The following is a 16,788-nucleotide window of genomic DNA, read 5'->3' as shown; positions in this document are numbered from 1 at the left end:
CCCCACTCCCCGCCCACTTTGCAGCCTCAGCTCAAACCCAGGTCTTTGTCCTTCATCAGCCTCCGCCTCCAGGCCTCCCCACCTCCCACATAACCTAACGCCCCTGCTGGAGGTGGCCCGCCTTCGTCTTCGCCCAATCAGAAGCCTTCCACATGCCCTTGGCCCCTGCAATGCTGCCCAAGCGCCTCTGCATGGCTCCCACACACTGGGAGCTGGCTTCCGACCTCTCACCTCTCAGGGTGCCCAGGGCCGTGGATATGCGTGTACAGGATCTCCATGTATTGCATAGATAGGCCCCAGCGTCACCAGGCACCTGCTGGAGCCCTGCTGGCTCTGGACCACCAGGCTCCTACCAGGCCTCGGCTGGGGCTCATGTTGGCTGCCCCGTGCACTCTGACCCTGAAGCCTGGGTCCAGACCGCTGTCCTCCCCGCTCCAGAGACACACTTCGTGTGCAGCACAGCCCCTCACGGGCATGTCTCCCTCTAGGCAAGGCTCTGACAGGCACCGCCTGCCCGGCTCACCACCGCTGTCCAGGTCCCAGCACCTGGCGCAGCAGACCTGGCGCTCAGTGGCGTCGCGCTTAATGATGGGTAAATGGCGCTTTGAAAGCAAACAGGTCCCAGACACCACTTTTCTCTGCAGGAGCTCAGAGGGACCAGGCAGGGTCACAGACAGAAACAAGAGCGAGCGATGGAGCCGGTGGATGCCTGGGCTGGAGCTGGGGACCAGGCAGTGGCGTGGGCAGCCGAGCCTGAGGGAGTGCCCGTGAGGACAGTGGAGCATGGGGTGGGAGGGGTGAACACGAAAATGCACACTCACCAATCAATTAGGTAGATGTCTGGAGTTAAGCTGTTTTTCTTGAAATGAGTAAATAATTTCGGCAAGTTTTCTTCAAAGAATACCTCAAATGCAGCAAAATAAGTCAACATCTGGGGAGACAATGTGAAATGCACCAGTAAACTGGTTATCAGCACACGTTCCCAACCTGCAAAACAAGCCATCGTGCTTCCACCATTAGAACCCAACCTCGGGTGAACTGCCAGGGACAGGGCCTGGCGGGTGAAGGCGCAGAGCACACAGGCCATCCTAGCAGCGCGTCCTGTCCCACCGCGCCTGCCCTACCGCCACGGGCACTGCTGCGACCCCTGCGTCCGGCAAGTCTACCCGCCGGGCGCCGATGCTGGGAGTGACTCTCAGCACTGACGCAGCCTCTAACGAAGGCGTGCCCGCTGTCTCCGACACAGCACCCTGCACAGCCGCCGGCAGAGCAGTGTGCCCTGCAGGCCCGGGAGAGCAGAAAGCCCATCCTGCCCGGCAGAGATGCCGCTAGCCGTGGTGTCGGGAACGGAACCGAGATCTGAGTTCGCCTGTGAGCCCTCTGCGCATCTTCACGTAACACCACGAGCTACACCCTACCCCTCCTCCCGTGTGCAGAGAAATGGCGCGTGAGTGTGTGGCCAGGACCGACCCGTGTCTGTCCCTCTGCCAGGGCGGAGCCTGTAGGGCTCACTCCTCCAGACCGGGAGGGACTCCGTGGCTGAGTGATCTGACACAGGCGTGCGGTGCTCCCAGCCCTCAGCGTCGCCAGGGAAGGCGACAGATCCCAGGCCCGGCAGCACCGCTCCGGCTCCGGCAAGCAGTGAGGGAGGAGACCCTCGGGGAGGAGCAGCGGGCACAGCCTGCCCTGCACCAGCACCGGCTCTCGGCTGCCTGCAGGCCCTGTGGGACGCAGTGCGCAGGGAGCCGCGTGGGAGTGGCACCAGCGGAGAGGCGGGCAGGCTGCTCCGTGTGCCACAGGAGGCCTGTGGGCAGGTGGCTTTCGGATGCTGCCTGCTCGCCTTCATGAGTGAGTGTACTGTAAACCAGAGTCCCCCACGGGGTCCTCTCCTCCCGGACACCCGGCTCTGCTGGAGAACACTTCTGGTTGTTAGAGCCAGGCGGAGGTGCTGCTGGCACTTGGCGGCCAGAGGCCAGAGATGCCGTTCCATGCCCAGGACAGCCCACCGCCGCGCCCAGCCCCAAGGTCACAGCTGCTACTGGGAGGTCCTGCTGCAAATGAGGGTCCGGCCAGCATCACGCTTCTCTGTTCTCCCTTAGTCATAGGCTAAAATTCTTCCGCAGTTTTTATCAGATGTTGCCAAAGAGAAAACTGGGGTCTTATCTTCAAAATTAGGAGCTATTGCAATGTAATCATTTTACTGTACAGAAGCTCTTCCCCACGGAAAGCGGACCTCAGTGCTGCGGGGGGAAGCCTCGGAGCAGAAACCACCAGGATCCCACATCTCTGTGAACGGTGGTCCCTCACATCCGTGTGCACACACGGGAGCCGCCAGGCAGAGGCTCCACTCGATGTGCTTTTGGAAAAGTAACCCTTCATCCTAAACACTGCTTGAGAGCACGACTCTGGGCAAACACTGCTACCGCACTGGATCTCTCACCGGGTTGTAGTGAACCTCACTGTATCCCCAAACCCCATTTTTAAAGACCTCCAACTTCCACACCGAAATGTAATTTTAAGTTATTATTAAATACTAATAAATACTGTGTGACAATCATCTCTGGGCTTAATGCTTGGTCCCCGATGGACTTCCTTAGATTCTTACAAGCAGAATTACACGCCAACACCATTTATCGCTACTGATACTTAATACCAAGTTTCTTCCAGAGGAGTTCTGCCAATTTATGCCGCCCCTAACAGCCACCCACGTAGCAACAGTTTTTAAATACTTTTTCTTTATTTAAAATAAAGACCAGCTGCCCGGTCTTGGACAGGAACTTCTCAGGAGGCTGTACGATTAAGAGGGACTACGGCTGGCTGACCTAACCTCCCAGGTCAGTGTCTGGCAGCACTGGTGGTAACTACCAGCCCGTCAGTGCCACACTAACATAACACACTAACACCCTGTCAGGCGGGTGCCATCCCCTCCCCATCAGGCCACGCAGAGGACCCGGAGCCTCGGAGGCCCCGCAGCCGTCTGTGTGCATACTGCGTGGCACGGATTCAGCTCAGTCCATGACCTGCACTGCCAGCCGCGCCTGAGCCCCTGACGCACTGCTGCCTCCGTCCACACAGGAGCGCCTTACACGCCCTCCTGTCTGTGAGCCTTGGAGCGCGCGACGTCACGGAGCAGCAAGAGGGCTCAGCTCGGCCACGTGCAGGCGCAGATCCCACGAGGAGACCGCCACAAAGTGGGCATGTCTGTGCAGAGGCTGCCCCTCCCGGTGCAGAGAATGTATTTTCAGAAACGCTTTCTGAAAAGCTGTCTTGAGAGTCATACCTATGGCTGTTAGCATGTGTTTTTAAAATCAATACAACACCCCAAGTACCTCCCACTCTACAGAGCTTTCTCCGACTCCTTCTCGTGGGGGGGGGGGGTTCTTTTCCACTGAAAAGAGGGCTGACTGAGCGGTGCTTGCTGGGCACACGGAGGATACTCACAAGGCCATGGTCCACTCGGAAAAACGCCATTTGACAAGGTTTATTCAAAAGATTGGAAAACGCGATGAAGGCATCTGCAGTGTCCAAGTTCAGGATCAGCACTGCGGCTATGAAGGACATGCCCTGCACCTGCGGGGAGGAGGGGATTAAACGCCAAGGCCTGCACAGAGACGGCTCTCCCCCTCCCACGGCCTCCCCCAGAGCTGAGTGACAGCCTCCATCCCATCGGATCTCTCTCACCAGGAAGCCTGCGCGGCCACATCAGCCACCTGTCTGCTCCCACCCTGCCCCCACGGCCGGGGGAACACCACCTGGGACACCCCAGACTCAGCCGCCTTGTGCGGAGAGATGTGCGTCTATCATCACGTGCTACACCTGGCACCATGCACCGGCCTCGGCGAAGCCGCACACACTGCAGCACAGTAAAATGGTTACTGCTAAGGCTTGTCTTCACTTAGTGCTGAGAAAGCTGCATGCGGAAAACGAAACTCAAACCCAATTTCAATGTGACGCAGCCACAGGGCAGCCGTGTCTGCGGTTCCTTTAGGACACATGTGTCAAACACAAGGCCCGCGGGCCAAATCCGTCCCGCCAGGCCTTGCAATGTGGCCCGCACCGCGCTGTCATCACTGCACTCCGCTGCGTTTCCATCACAATGACAGTTTATGACTGTTCAGTAAACCATTCGGCCCGCGATTTAGGCTGGATTTTAGATTTTGGCCCCTTCTCTGATTGAGTGCGACACCCCTACTTTAGGAGAAGCAGGCAGCTCGCTGCCGTGAGACTTTCCATGCCCAGCAGAAGTGAGGGCCTTCGGCTCGCCCTCTGCAGCTAAGATGTCCCGCACTACTGGCATTATTCTGACTTTCTTTTTAAAATGTGAGACGCGATAAAATATTGAAAGTTCACTTACATAGCCCACATCCGGTCGGTAACAAGTATAAGCGCCCAAAACGCTGTGCAGCATGTCATGATACGGGCCGCCCTGGAAGGATCAACATACCAAGGACACATGCGGTCTGTTAGTGCCCCGGACAGCCTCGGCGCCTCGCCCCCGGCGCAGAGGGAGCCGTGGCCACGCCCAGGCCAGCAGCTCTGCGGGAATCACGGAGCTTCACAAATGAGCTACCAAACCTGTTAGAAGCGAACCTGCAGCCAATTCGTCTACCAAGCTGCTCGGAGAAAGCTGGTGGGTCAGGCCTGAGCACCGCGCCAGAAAAAGACCCCTCCCTTGGCTCCTGCTGTATACTCAGCCCCTTCTGAGTTCCAGAGAACCAGGCGCCAGGGGTCAGCCAGGCAGGGCGGTGACTGCTGTCCCGCCGGCTGCAGCCGTGCCGTGCATCCTGCCCCCTCCCCGCCCATCACGGCCTCCGTTTCTTCCACGCTTCCTGATCCGCGCTGCGGCCTGTGGGACTCTTCATCCTAAGTCCTAACAGCCTCCATTCTAACCCAAACACCCCCCAGCTCTCCATGCATTCCTGGGACTCCTCGGCATCAGGCGTGCGGCTTTTCTCCTCCTCTGCACCGCCAGCGTGCCTGGGCCACCGCATGTCTGCAAGCCGGGGGTCACAGGTTCACGTCTCTGCAGCATTCCAGGTGGCGGTCCCTGACTGACTCGTTCTAACTGAAACCTGCCTGGCGTCCTGGCGCTGTGAGTCTGTGTAGAAGCATGGGCCTGAGAGAGTCAGATTGCGGGCAGGGCTAGTCTGGAGGTCGTGAGGGGACTGGCCGGAGGTGGAGGGGCGGGGGATGCCTGTATTGACATGAGACCCACCCTCCCCCTGCTATCCCTCTCTGGCGGCCCCTCCACCCAAAACCCACGTACTTCTCAACTTGATTACAATGTGCAGATGGCATCTGTGAATTTCAGACAACTATGCTTGAAAGCAACAAATCACCACTACCTACCTGCTGGAAAATGCAGAGGTTAGGGAATGTTCTAGAAATGTCCAGTTTGATCAGCTCCAGGCTGGCTTCTCTGTCGGCCGCTGAGAACCCGGCATCTACCGAAAGACCCAGAGTCACGACCCCTCTTGGGGGCAGCGTGCGGGGCCTCGGGCTCTGAGGCTTACAGGAGGGACAGGGGAACATGCTTCAGGCGTCCCGAGGCCTGGCCACAGCCCGGCTGCCCGGGTGGAGCAAACACCAACAGCACCGGCTAACGCCAGACGCCACGGTGTCTTCCGGAGTCTGGGATGAGCCTCATGTGACACCGCCTTCCGTCAGCAACCCGGGGAGAGACAAGAACAAACCCACCAGGCGCAGAGGGCACTGGGAATCGCGGTCTGACCTAGCACGGCCTGCACAGCGCAGGAGCCACGGGCGTGGCCGTGGCCGTGGCGACACTCGTGTGCCATTTCTAACTGATGTTCCTTTTATTTTATTTTAGTAGCACCTAAATAGTATAAAAGGTCAGTAAGATACCCCAGAATGACAGGAGCGTCACTCTGTGTGGGGAGATGCTAAGTGTGACCAGCGAGCACGCAGCTCCGTCTTCAAGCAGCTCCCACGCTGCCCGGGTCCGGGCTCTGCCGCCTCGGGAGTGGGAGCGAGGGCAGCCGGGTTACCGCTGCGTGTCAGACACAAACTCCTCTCTGGACGGACCGCTTTCTTTCTAATGAGAACTTCCTCTGCACCTTGTTCGCGCTGAAAAACCCCTTTTCCAGCCCCGGCCTCTGGCTCCGGCGGTTGGGGCATTATTCACACACCAAAAAGTTTCGGGTTCAATCCCCGTCGGGGCGTGTATGGGAAGTAACCAATCTCTCTCTCTCTCTCTCTCTCTCTCTCTCTCTCTCTCTCTCTCTCTCTCTCTCAAAATCAAGGAAACCGTGAGGATTTAAACACAACTCCGCCCTTTTCCAGGCAGCTGTTGGTAAGTCCGTACTACACCCCCTCAGAGAAGCGACCTCCCTATCGGGCGGAGCAGTGCCCGCTGACCAGCCGCCACCTGCCTGGCCCCACGTACCTTCACTGTCTGCGTCGGGGCCGCCCGCGCTGAAGCACCGCCACCTCTCCTTGGCTCGGGCGAGGCAGATGTGGAAGAGCTCTGCGAGAGAGGCCTCGGGTGAGCGTGGGCACACACGCACAGCTCCTCAGAACGCCAGGGACACACCACGGCCTCAAGGTCAACTACACTCTGAAGTCTTCTACTGTTAAAGGCACCGGCCACCACGTACACAGACAGACCACTGAGGCACGGCTGTCTGGTTTGCGGGTCCGTCACTTGTACCACCTGTGAGCTCTTGGGCGTAAGACGGTCCATGTGGCAGGTACGGATTAGCCAAAGAAGGAGCTTTGAGGAGGTCACCTCCAACCGACGCCAGTGACACACACACACACACACACACACACACACCCGCTGGCGTTACTCAGGCTGCAACTCGGGCGGATGACGCCTCCCAAGGGAAGAACACTGTCACAGGACCCCGGTGCACAGAGCAGACACAAACCAATCCACCCTAAACTCAAAGGCGAGCCCGGTCTCCCCTCTGCTCTGATGCCACTAGCGCCTCAAGCACCCCGTGGGGTGCAGCATGTTGTCTCTCTAGAGGTGCTTACACATCAGCTGCCGGGGGGAAATGCCACCAAACCAGCAGTACCCAGAGGCACCCGCACCACGCAGGGCGAAACCACGTGTCCCGCCGCACGCTGTGAGCAGGCCGGCCTCAGAGGTGCTGGAGCCTCCTGGAGGACAGTCACTGGCCTCTCCCGGCCCCGGCAATGGCGTCCTTTCTCCTGACAGCAGGGCAGAGGGACAGGAGGAGCCACAGGACCTGCGGGGGGGCCTGCAAGTGCGGGCACTCACCGTGGGTGATGTTTAACTCGTTGCCAATGGCTAAGCTCCAGACTTTGCCCCGCACGCTGGGAGGGATCCCCTGCCACCACAGGTCCCGGACCTTTCGAGAGCACCACCTGCACAGAGAGGAAGACCAGTTTATGTGAAGAAACATCTGCCCCGTGTGCCTCCCCCAAACCACAGGACAGGGCACACACAGGTAGTCACAGCCCTGCCTCAGGGGCTCAGGTCCGGTGACCACAGAGGCCAGTGCGGCTCTCCGCTGGGCAATGCCGAGCCGGTACGCCCAGGGCACTGCACGCGGGGAGCAGCAGCACCAACCAGAGGGCTCGGCACTCTCCTGAGCTGAATGTGCAGGGACGGCTAATAGCTGGGCGGGAGGCGGGGAGGGAGGAGGGCCGGTGGGGGGGAGGGGGCAGGACTGCTGCGGAGCTGCAGGTGCAGGGAGGTGGCACACGGGGCAGCTGCCAAGCTCCAATGGCAGAGCACTCCGCTAACTCAGCAGCTCTCACTGCTCAGCACCGCAGCAGGGCTAGTCTGGAGGCTGTGGGACAAGTGCAGACTGCCCTGGTGCTCCTCAACGCAGCCCCCCCCCACCCCCTCTGGAGAGCACGGGCCACGGCTGCAGGACAGGTCTGCACCCCAATCCCACGCTTCCCTGTGCAACCCCGAGCCAATGCCTTCCCTCCAGCACCGCAGGAGGAAAGCCCGGGAAGGGCTGCCGAGGAGATTAGCGGACAATGCACAGTGACACCGGCCATGCCTGGCCCCTGGCGGCTGCGTCCCAGGCAGTGCCGAGTGCGGGCCTCTGGACCACATCACACACCGTCAGTGAGGGGTGGACCAGGGAGGGCCCTCGGCCACCGAGGGAGACAGCTCCAGGGTCCCATTTGATAAAAAAGTGTTTCCTGACTGCCCAGCCTCGTAAAGGGCCCCGGGAAAAGCAGGCTCTGGGAAAGCTTGTTTTCCTAGGGGACATCTGCACTGCCGTCTGGCCCTAATGAGACAGTGACTCTCGGGAGGGAGTCCCCCCCATCCCGACACAGGGCGCAGGCTGAAAGCGACAGGAGAAGAGGAACTGGAACCCACGCTTCCTGCAGCGCCCAGTGATGGGGGGTGGCCCTCCCCACCCTGCACCACAGAGGAAATGCCCGCAGCTGCCCCACAGACTGAAGATGACAGCTGCCAGGCTGCCACGGGGCTGTCATCAGAGAAGAGCCCGTCCCACCCTCAGACAGAGGGTGATGCAGTGCATCCAGGGCGTCTCCTCCAGCCCCTGGCCAGGGAGGGCTTTCCCCGGAGGACTGCGCCGCGTACAACAGCGAGCTGGAGGGAGCCACAGGCAAGAGCAGGCTAGGCAGAGGGCAGGGACCCGCAGAGGCCCGGAGGCTCCCGGGTGAGAGCTCCACCCCAGGGCAGGAGCGGTCCAAGGTGGCCTACCGAGAAACAGAGGTCAGTGTCACCGAATCTCAGGTGGGAAATGACCCAGACCTGGGCCTTAGAGGCCCCTCTGGCTGCTGGTCCCTTTGGAAGGAGGACAGGGGGACTGTCACCGGATCAGAGGAAGGACAACAGGCCTGAGCTCGGCAGGGAAGGGAGATGTGCTCTGACCGACAGGAGGGCCGCCCTCCCTAGGCCTCAGACGGAAACGAGACAGCTCTCGGCGCCCCGTCCCCGCTTACATGGTTTCCCAGTTAGGCAAAATCTCATTGTTCCACGTCAGGACAGCATTCCCGATGCTCTCTTCCTGCCGGCATCTTTCTTCCAGCTGCTTCTTCCTCCGCTGCGCTTCCTTCAGCTCTGGGATCACAACGGAGAGAGGAACAGCTCCGCTAACTGGCAGCCACCACCTCAGGCGGTAACTTTGCTCAGTCGCGCAGCAAAGACCCCAGAAAGGCACTGACGGAGGCCGTGCGACCCACCCTTTCCCTCCGTGGGCAGCTCAGAAGCCATGGTTCTGCCTTCACTGAGGATCCCACAGAAGTGGAATCGCAGTGTTGTCTTCCTGACTGGCTTATTCCACTAAGCATGAATCCTCAAGGCTCACCCGTGTTGAAGCACATCCCAGAAGCAATATCCTGTTGTGTGTATTGACCACATTATGGTAATCACATATATTTTTTAAAACATCCTGGAGTCCTAGGATGTTGCAAGGCATTTTACCAAATCCTATCCCATCTTGTAAAACAGGAAACTCGCCCGGCCAGCATGGCTCCGTGGTTGAGCCAGGAGGTCAGGGTTCGATTCCCGGTCAGGGCTCATGCCTGGGTTGTAGGCTCGATCCAGACTGGGGGGCATACAAAAGGCAGCCTATCGATGATTCTCTGTCATCACTGATATTTCTCTTTCTCTCTCTCTCTCTCTCCCTCCCTCCCTCCCTCTCTCTCTCTCCCCGCCCCCCTGCTTCCTTCCTCTCTGAAATCAATACAAATATATTTAAAATAAATGCAAAGGAAACCGAGCCCAGAGAGAGCGAGCTGTGGCCCTCACTGCTGGCGAGGCTTTCCCCAGTCCATACTCTCACCCTAGTCAGCCTCACTCCTGGTGTAAACTCAAAGTGCGGACACCCTGAGCAAAGCTAGCAGGAATGACATGAGTCGAAGCACGCACTTTTGTGGAAAATTATAAATTTCAAAATGCTAAAGCCTTCACCACAGTTCAGGTTCAAGGGGCCCAGACAGGAAGCAGGAACTATCCAGACACAGAGCCCTGGGCTGCCTCACGCGCCCGAACACACGGAGCCCCTCACTTACCTCGCTTCTTGGCCTGGACCACCATTTCTTCATACTGCTGCCTGTGCTTCTGGGCTTCTTCAGCGGGCTTCGCTGGCAGATTTCTTGATAGAAAGTAAATGATTTTACACCATTATGAATCCTATATGATAAAGAGCTAATGTGCTAATTAGACCGGACAGCAAAACCACCTTCTGGAATGACCTTCCGGAAAGACCGGTAAGGCAGCCGGGGCCACGAGGGCCGAGCCCCTTGCACGAATTTCGTGCATCAGGCCTCTGGTATCAAATGGAATTCTTTGAGAAACAAAACTTGAAGCATTACTAGTTAAAAATAAAATTTAAAAAAAGCTCAAAAAACAAAACTAAACACGTTAAGATGACAAAGACACAGCTCTTTCATAAACTAAAAATACTTTCTTGCCCAAACCGGTTTAGCTCAGTGGCTAGAGCATCAGCCTGTGGACAAGTCCCAGGTTCGATTCTGGTCAAGGGCATGTACCTTGGTTGCGGGCACATCCCCAGCAGGGGGTGTGCAAGAGGCAGCTGATCGATGATTCTATCTCATCGATGTTTCTAACTCTCTATCCCTCCCTCTTCCTCTCTGTAAAAAATCAATGAAATATATTAGAAAATAATAAAAAAATATTTTCTTATACAAATAAAATGAGCTCATGGTAAAAAATGTGAATTATAAAGAAAGAAGAAGGTGACAATTACCCATCATTCAAAGAGATAAACACTTAACTTTTTGGTGTTTTTCACTTTAGTTCAAAGAAACTTTGATCTGACCACAACACACTAATAACTGTTGACACTTGTCTGTGAAGGTGGGACCCTAACAACATATTGTGTGTACATGTGAGAACACATTTTCTGGCCGGTTTGTAAGTGTGCACGTTTCACACTGGCTATAATATGTGGCTCATCGGCGTGTAAACAAATGTCTACCATAGTTCTAAGCAACTATGAATCCTGTTTGAAAGAATAAAATGCTCGTTCTCCTTCAGAAATGGACGGTCCATCGAACAGATGGCCACCAGCGGAGGGGGTGCTGGGGCCAGCAGCTCCCGCGGGTCCCAAATGACCCAGCATTGGCCAGGCAATGCTCCGCAGGACCGGCTGCCCCCAAACACCGCTTCCAGCACCCTGCTGGTGTTCTCGTGCGGTTACAGCCAGCCGACAATGTACAACCGCTCCTTCCGTACTTGTGAATGCTAAGTTAAAGGAAAACACCGGCTGAAAGGAAAACCCTAGGCACACGTGTACGTTAGAGGACAGCTTTCCAAACTAGCCACTTCCTAGCCCTAGGACACGTTAATAACACAGGAAACGAAGAGGAACTCGGCATTTTTTGTTGTTGCTCATCCTCACCTGAGGATATTTTTTCCATTGCCTTTTTTTAGAACAAATGGAAGGGGGGAGGGGGAAATGGGGGAGAAGGAAAGAGAGAGAGAGAGAAACATCAATGTGAGAGACACATCGATTGTGTCCCGCACATGCTCTACACGGCGGGGATGGAACCTGCAACCCTGGTATGTGTCCCTGACCAGGAGTCAAACCTGTGACACGCTTTGGTGCACGGTCAGACACTCTAACCACTGAGCCACGCTGGCCAGGGTGGAAGTGGGCATTTTAATGAGGGCAATGGCTCCCTCTTCCTCCCTCTGTGTCCCTAGTTCCCTTCTAATGGGAAGGTGACTGATGAGTGAGGTGTCCCCACCCGCTAAAGCCAACACCCAGACTCTGGTTGGGACTCACGCGGGTCTGTCCTCCAGGATGAGTGCGGTGGTGGAGAGCGGCTCGAAGTCAAGGTTCTTCCTCACATTCTGCTTCGGGGAGGGCGGCCTGCTAGCTCGGCCAGCCTGGTCTTCATATTCCTGGGAAAAGACACTGAGGTTACGGGGGCCTGCAGCTCCGACAGGACGCCGCCCTGGGAGAGCGAGAGCACGCTGCTCTGCCGCCTGCAGGCTGGCTGCAGACGGCGTGCGGAGCAGAAGGCAGGCCCCCAAGGCAAGGCGCCTGCAGCTCGGCAGCTCCCACACCGGTGACAAGTCCCCAGGCCTCGCCCCAGCTGCCCCTTCCCGAGGGCCCGAGCGTTGCCTCCGGTCTCCTCGGCGTCGCCTGTGATTTTAACTGGTTATTACAGTAGCCGCTGGAAACCTCAGAGCAGACCCACGGCCAGGTCCGGCACGCGCCTGACCTCCGGCCTCCTCCCATACCCTAAATTTCTGACCACCTCCTTCCACCCTTGGCATTTAATGCGTATTTATTGGCTATTTCAAAATTTCCTGAAATGAGGAACAGGTTAAAATCTTTTGCATAAATAAAGCTCTTTCATTTTCTTAAACCAGAAACATCCAAAAAAGAAATCTTGAACATCGTACGAAGCCGTCACTGCGAGCTGCTACACAGGGAACGGCCATGCCTGGCCACCTGAGCGCAGCCCCACGCTGCCGGTGACCACATTCCACACACCCAGCCAGGGAGCTCAGGGGAGCCAGGCACGTTGGCGCCAGAGTCCAGCTTCTGAACGTGTGTGTGTGTGTGTGTGTGTGTGTGTACCCTTAGCCCTCTGCAAAAAACAAACAAGCAAACAAAAAAACACAAACCCCCGCTATTCTCCTGCTGCCTGTTAGGACAAGGCTCTTGGACCCCCCTCAGGAGAGGACAATCTAGCTGGGAAAGCAGGACACCCAAACGCACACTGAGCCTGAGACTGAAACCACCATTTCGGGAACAGAAGCAGCATCCTGAGTGGAAAGTGATTAACTGCTAAATGAGTTTTATTGACACCAGCTGCCAAGAGGGGTGCTTCTGGCAAAATTATTCGGCAACGATTACTCTCAGCCAGAAAAGCCTCCAGAGACTCCTCAAGTGCAAAGGGAAGTGATCTCCCCCGAATGCGCAGGCTACGCGAGGGCGCCACCCCGGGCGGGCGGGAGTTTCTGTACGTCTGGACCCTTAACACCTCCCACACCGACTTAAAGTGGTGCCATTCAAATACCACAATGACCTCCGCTTACCAAGATCGGAGATAACCGACGCCCTTGGCCACTAAGTCTAACATCCCAGCACCTGCGTGTGCCAGGCGCTCCACTGCCGCCTACCAGCGCCAACTCCGGGAAGCTGCGAACCTGGGTCTTCCAGGAAACACACCCACACCGTGTTGAGAAGGAGTCAGAGGCTGCCGCCTGTCAACAAGGGTCAGTATCGAACGCCCCTCTAGGTGCTTCAGCTCGGCTGACCCTGGTCTAGGGAGCTCCACGCCAGGCCCACAGGAGCCCGGAAGTGGGCTGTCCCAGAACTGGACGCCCGTTTCCATTTGCTCTTGTGTGCGTCACGCTGTCCAGCTTTATGTCCGTAACAAGCTCCCTGGCAAGTGTGAGCCCATTTTACAGCTGTGGCAGCTGACCTGCCCTCAAGGACACAGCCATAGGGGGTGGGGCCTGCAGGACTGAGGGCCCGGGGAGGCCCCTGAGGCCTGAGCACAGCCCCTGGTGCAGGGAAGTGCTGCCCTGGCCGCCGGGGGCCGGGACCCTCTTCCCCTCGGACCTGACAACCTTGTGGAGCAGAAGAGACGCTCCGGGCCAGACCCAATCAAGGAGCACGCAGGGAGGAGGAGTAAGTGGAGCAAGGCCTTGCCTCCTGCCCAGCACAAGCAGGACTCTCAGGCTAGAGCTCTGAGCTCTATTACGAAGCAGCAGCAGTGGCAGCTGAGGTCAAGGAGCTCGTCAAGGGCTTCAAGAGTTCCCCGTTCACGGGAGCCCTCTGAGGGAGGAGCGGCACGGTCCCCAGCACGCACACCGGGAGGTGGAGGCCCAGAGCGGCCATGACTCCTGCAGGGGAGCTGGATCAGCTGCCGAGCCTTCTAGCTCTGCAGCCACGTTTCTCAGCGACGGCCACGCTCCGGAACGCCTGCAGCCACCACTGCAGGCCCAGGTGACGCAGTCCTTCCCACTCAGTCTGAAAAGCTTTGCAGCGGACGGACACCGTACTGCTGAACTCAGTGCGCTGCAGGGCAAAACTCACGCTGTAATCAGAGCTCTACGTGATTAGAAAGCAAACAAAAGCAGAGGAGCCTAGCCCCTGCCCACATGTGGAACGCCAGGGACAGCCTTTCAGGACCTGGAAGCAGCGCTCCCCAACAGGAATGCGCCGGAAGTTGCTGCGGGTCCTGGTCCAAACCCAGTTCTCCCACAGCCACCGAGAGGTCAACCGTGAGCTCCTGCTCCAAGCCAGACCGCCCACCCCGGCGACGACAAAGCGGGGCCCCGGAGCCTTGTGGGTATGCTGGGGCGGGAAAGGGTGCAGTGGCAAACAAGAAGTTTCTGGAAAAACAACTTCCAGTTGTGGGTTACGCTGCTGGGGCCAGCACGGGATGTGGCTTTGGAAGCAAAGGGACTTCGCTCTGGGCCCCGGCTCTGACCTCAGGCAATCACCTTGCTCTGCTTCCAGCTCGGCGTCAGTTTCCTCAGCCGCTGAGGACTCCGGTGAGGATGAGAGGACCCATGCCACACGCGCGCGCCCTTTCTGTGCGGGCAGGTGGCGGGCAGTCCCCGCCTCAGCCCGCTATCGTTCCAATTGGGCCCTCCTGGGGTCCTGCTCTGAAGTCTGGGTCTAAACCAGTGACGGCGCCTTCATTGTGCTCAGCAGCAGCCCTGCGAGCTCATGGCACAAACCGCCCACTCAGGCGGCGGCAAGGAACTCGGAAGGAACTCAGAGCGGGGCTCTTCAAAGCCGCGTGGCGATCAGCTGAAGCGGTCACGCCGGCGTTTTTTAAAGCTAGCAATACAAAGCACCGAGTGCACACAGCAAGGCCAGTTTGCTTCCGTTCTAAACCCGGTTTTACCCGTGCGCTGAGTAACTGTCTGACAGGGTTGGGGTGGACGATGTCACATCGGAAAGGTTTGCATAGGTCGTCAAGTCCCTGCCCTGCGTGGCTCATCACGCATCTGCTGGGAACACAGACCCACACAGAGACAGCAGCAAACAGAATGTGCTGCAGCTAATGGGGGCGGGTGAGGGGGAGCAGTTGGCAGGAGCAAATGAGCAGGCCTCACTCCACACAGGGCCAGGAGCGGAACAGATACAGCCGTCAGGGGAAGAGGGAAAGGGCCCCGTTTGTGAGGGACCACAGGGCCAGGGGCGAGTAAGACGCAGCAGAGGCTGGGCATCAGGGCAGACCATGGAAACCGCCGGGAGAGAGCAAGTGCCGTGCCACGGGGGCCCGAGGACAGGTGTCCATGGCTGGGAACAGAGGAAAGCAGCTCACAGGGGGCCATCTGAGTGGACAAAGGATAGGGATCCCAACAGCACACGCAGCAGCCTAGCGGTGCACGTGCGTGTGCTTATCCACGGGGAGCTGAGCATAAGCTGTTTTGCTCTGAATTTAAGGGCTCAACAACAAGCCACCCGAGCTGCTGAGCAAGGAGAGCAGGTGGGAGCGGGGCCTGTCACTGCACCCACGGTGGGGTCCACAGGGCGTGTCTCCAGCACGTGGGTGAGCGGAGCAGTGTGAAAGGCAGGACAAGGACACGGGGCTCCTGTGTGAAGCGCATACTTTGCCAGTTAAAAAGGAAAAGAAATAAAGCCGGTCTCAGCGAACATTTGCTTTAAGAGAACAAAGGATCAAGATTATCAAATGATGAAAAGACCGTGTTCCTGGCAGGATGATAGAGGGGTCATCAAGGCGACTCACTGAGCTGTGGGTGCTGTAAAGATGGCCCATTGTGCCACCCTCCTGGCCAGTAGCGCTCTGGCTTCTGGGAAAGCTACCTTAGCTACTGTGTTTCCCCGAAAATAAAACATCCTCGGAAAATAAGACCTACTTACAAGTTTCCTTCTGAGTGAAATATAAGGCATCCCCCCGAAAATAAGGGACCCCCCCTAGGCTAAACATGAGAGATTTGGTCCACTGATTCTGAAAGAAATGGAGTCACAAGAAATTCACCAGGAAATTCAGGAATTGGATTGTTATGATGATGTCCCAGAAGATGATGACATGATTCTCATTGAATAAATGAGTAAATTCTTGATACTGTAGGATTCACAGTTTGTCTGGTTTGTGTTGACAACTACCATACTACCGTACCGTATACAGATAATAAATTTCCTTTATTTTCATTTAACAATAAATGTGTACCGTATTCTTCTTCATGGAAAAATAAGACATCCCCTGAAAATAAGACCCAGCGCATCTTTGGGAGCAAAAAGTAATATAAGACACTGTCTTATTTTCGGGGAAACAGGGTAGAAGCAGAAAGGCTCATCAGTCAGAACTGTGTTTAAGTCTGACTCAACTGTATCCAGTATCAAGATTCTCCTTTTAGAATAATTGTGAGGGTTCTGGAGGTATGTCTGGAATACAGCGTGGCGGGTTGCCACACGTGGTGCCCATGAAAAGACTGACATGACCCGACGCCAGTGACAGCACAGCGCCACCTCTGCACAGGCCGGGGCCAGGCAGCCTGCAGGGGAGCTTGGGTGGGTGAGCGGGTGGAGGAGCAGGCCTGGGTCTGAACATCACCTCCCAGCGGGACCAGTGCCACCAGCACCTGACCTTGAGCACATCCCTTCACCTGTTTCCTCAATTATTAAATGAGAAGATTAAATGAGAATGAATTACATAGACACATAGCCACAGCAGGTGTCCAGACAATGACAGGGGTATTGCTGTCACTGCATTACTACAAAATGACTTTAACACATATACATTATTATTGATTTCAGAGAGGAAAGGAGAGGGAGGGACAGAAACATCAATGATGAGAGACAATCATTTATCGGCTGCCTCATGCATGCCTCCTACTGGGGATCG

The 16,788-nt window shown here is 56.9% G+C and overlaps 1 protein-coding gene across 9 annotated transcripts in view; it reads right to left on the bottom strand.

Moving 5' to 3' along the window:
* LOC118709086 (TBC1 domain family member 14) overlaps positions 1-16,788 on the bottom strand; it is a 136,821-nt gene that overhangs the window by 5,503 nt on the left and 114,530 nt on the right. For 6 of the 9 annotated variants that reach the window (XM_036420912.2, XM_036420964.2, XM_036420990.2 and 3 more), the window contains 9 exons: positions 11,730-11,848; positions 9,991-10,073; positions 8,920-9,037; positions 7,247-7,353; positions 6,407-6,487; positions 5,350-5,444; positions 4,355-4,426; positions 3,442-3,570; positions 822-931 (listed from right to left, as the gene is read on the bottom strand). In XM_036420912.2, the coding sequence (XP_036276805.1) occupies positions 822-931; positions 3,442-3,570; positions 4,355-4,426; positions 5,350-5,444; positions 6,407-6,487; positions 7,247-7,353; positions 8,920-9,037; positions 9,991-10,073; positions 11,730-11,848 (914 nt within the window). The remainder of the gene's footprint in view (positions 1-821; positions 932-3,441; positions 3,571-4,354; positions 4,427-5,349; positions 5,445-6,406; positions 6,488-7,246; positions 7,354-8,919; positions 9,038-9,990; positions 10,074-11,729; positions 11,849-16,788) is intronic. The other 3 variants (XM_036420954.2, XM_036420973.2, XM_036420979.2) reach the window with 1 other exon arrangement.

This window comes from Pipistrellus kuhlii, unplaced genomic scaffold (genome assembly GCF_014108245.1).
Source record: "Pipistrellus kuhlii isolate mPipKuh1 unplaced genomic scaffold, mPipKuh1.p scaffold_m20_p_1, whole genome shotgun sequence".
NCBI lineage: Eukaryota > Metazoa > Chordata > Mammalia > Chiroptera > Vespertilionidae > Pipistrellus > Pipistrellus kuhlii.
Note: the sequence above shows the minus strand (reverse complement) of the source record. Positions and strands in the feature narration are given on the sequence as shown.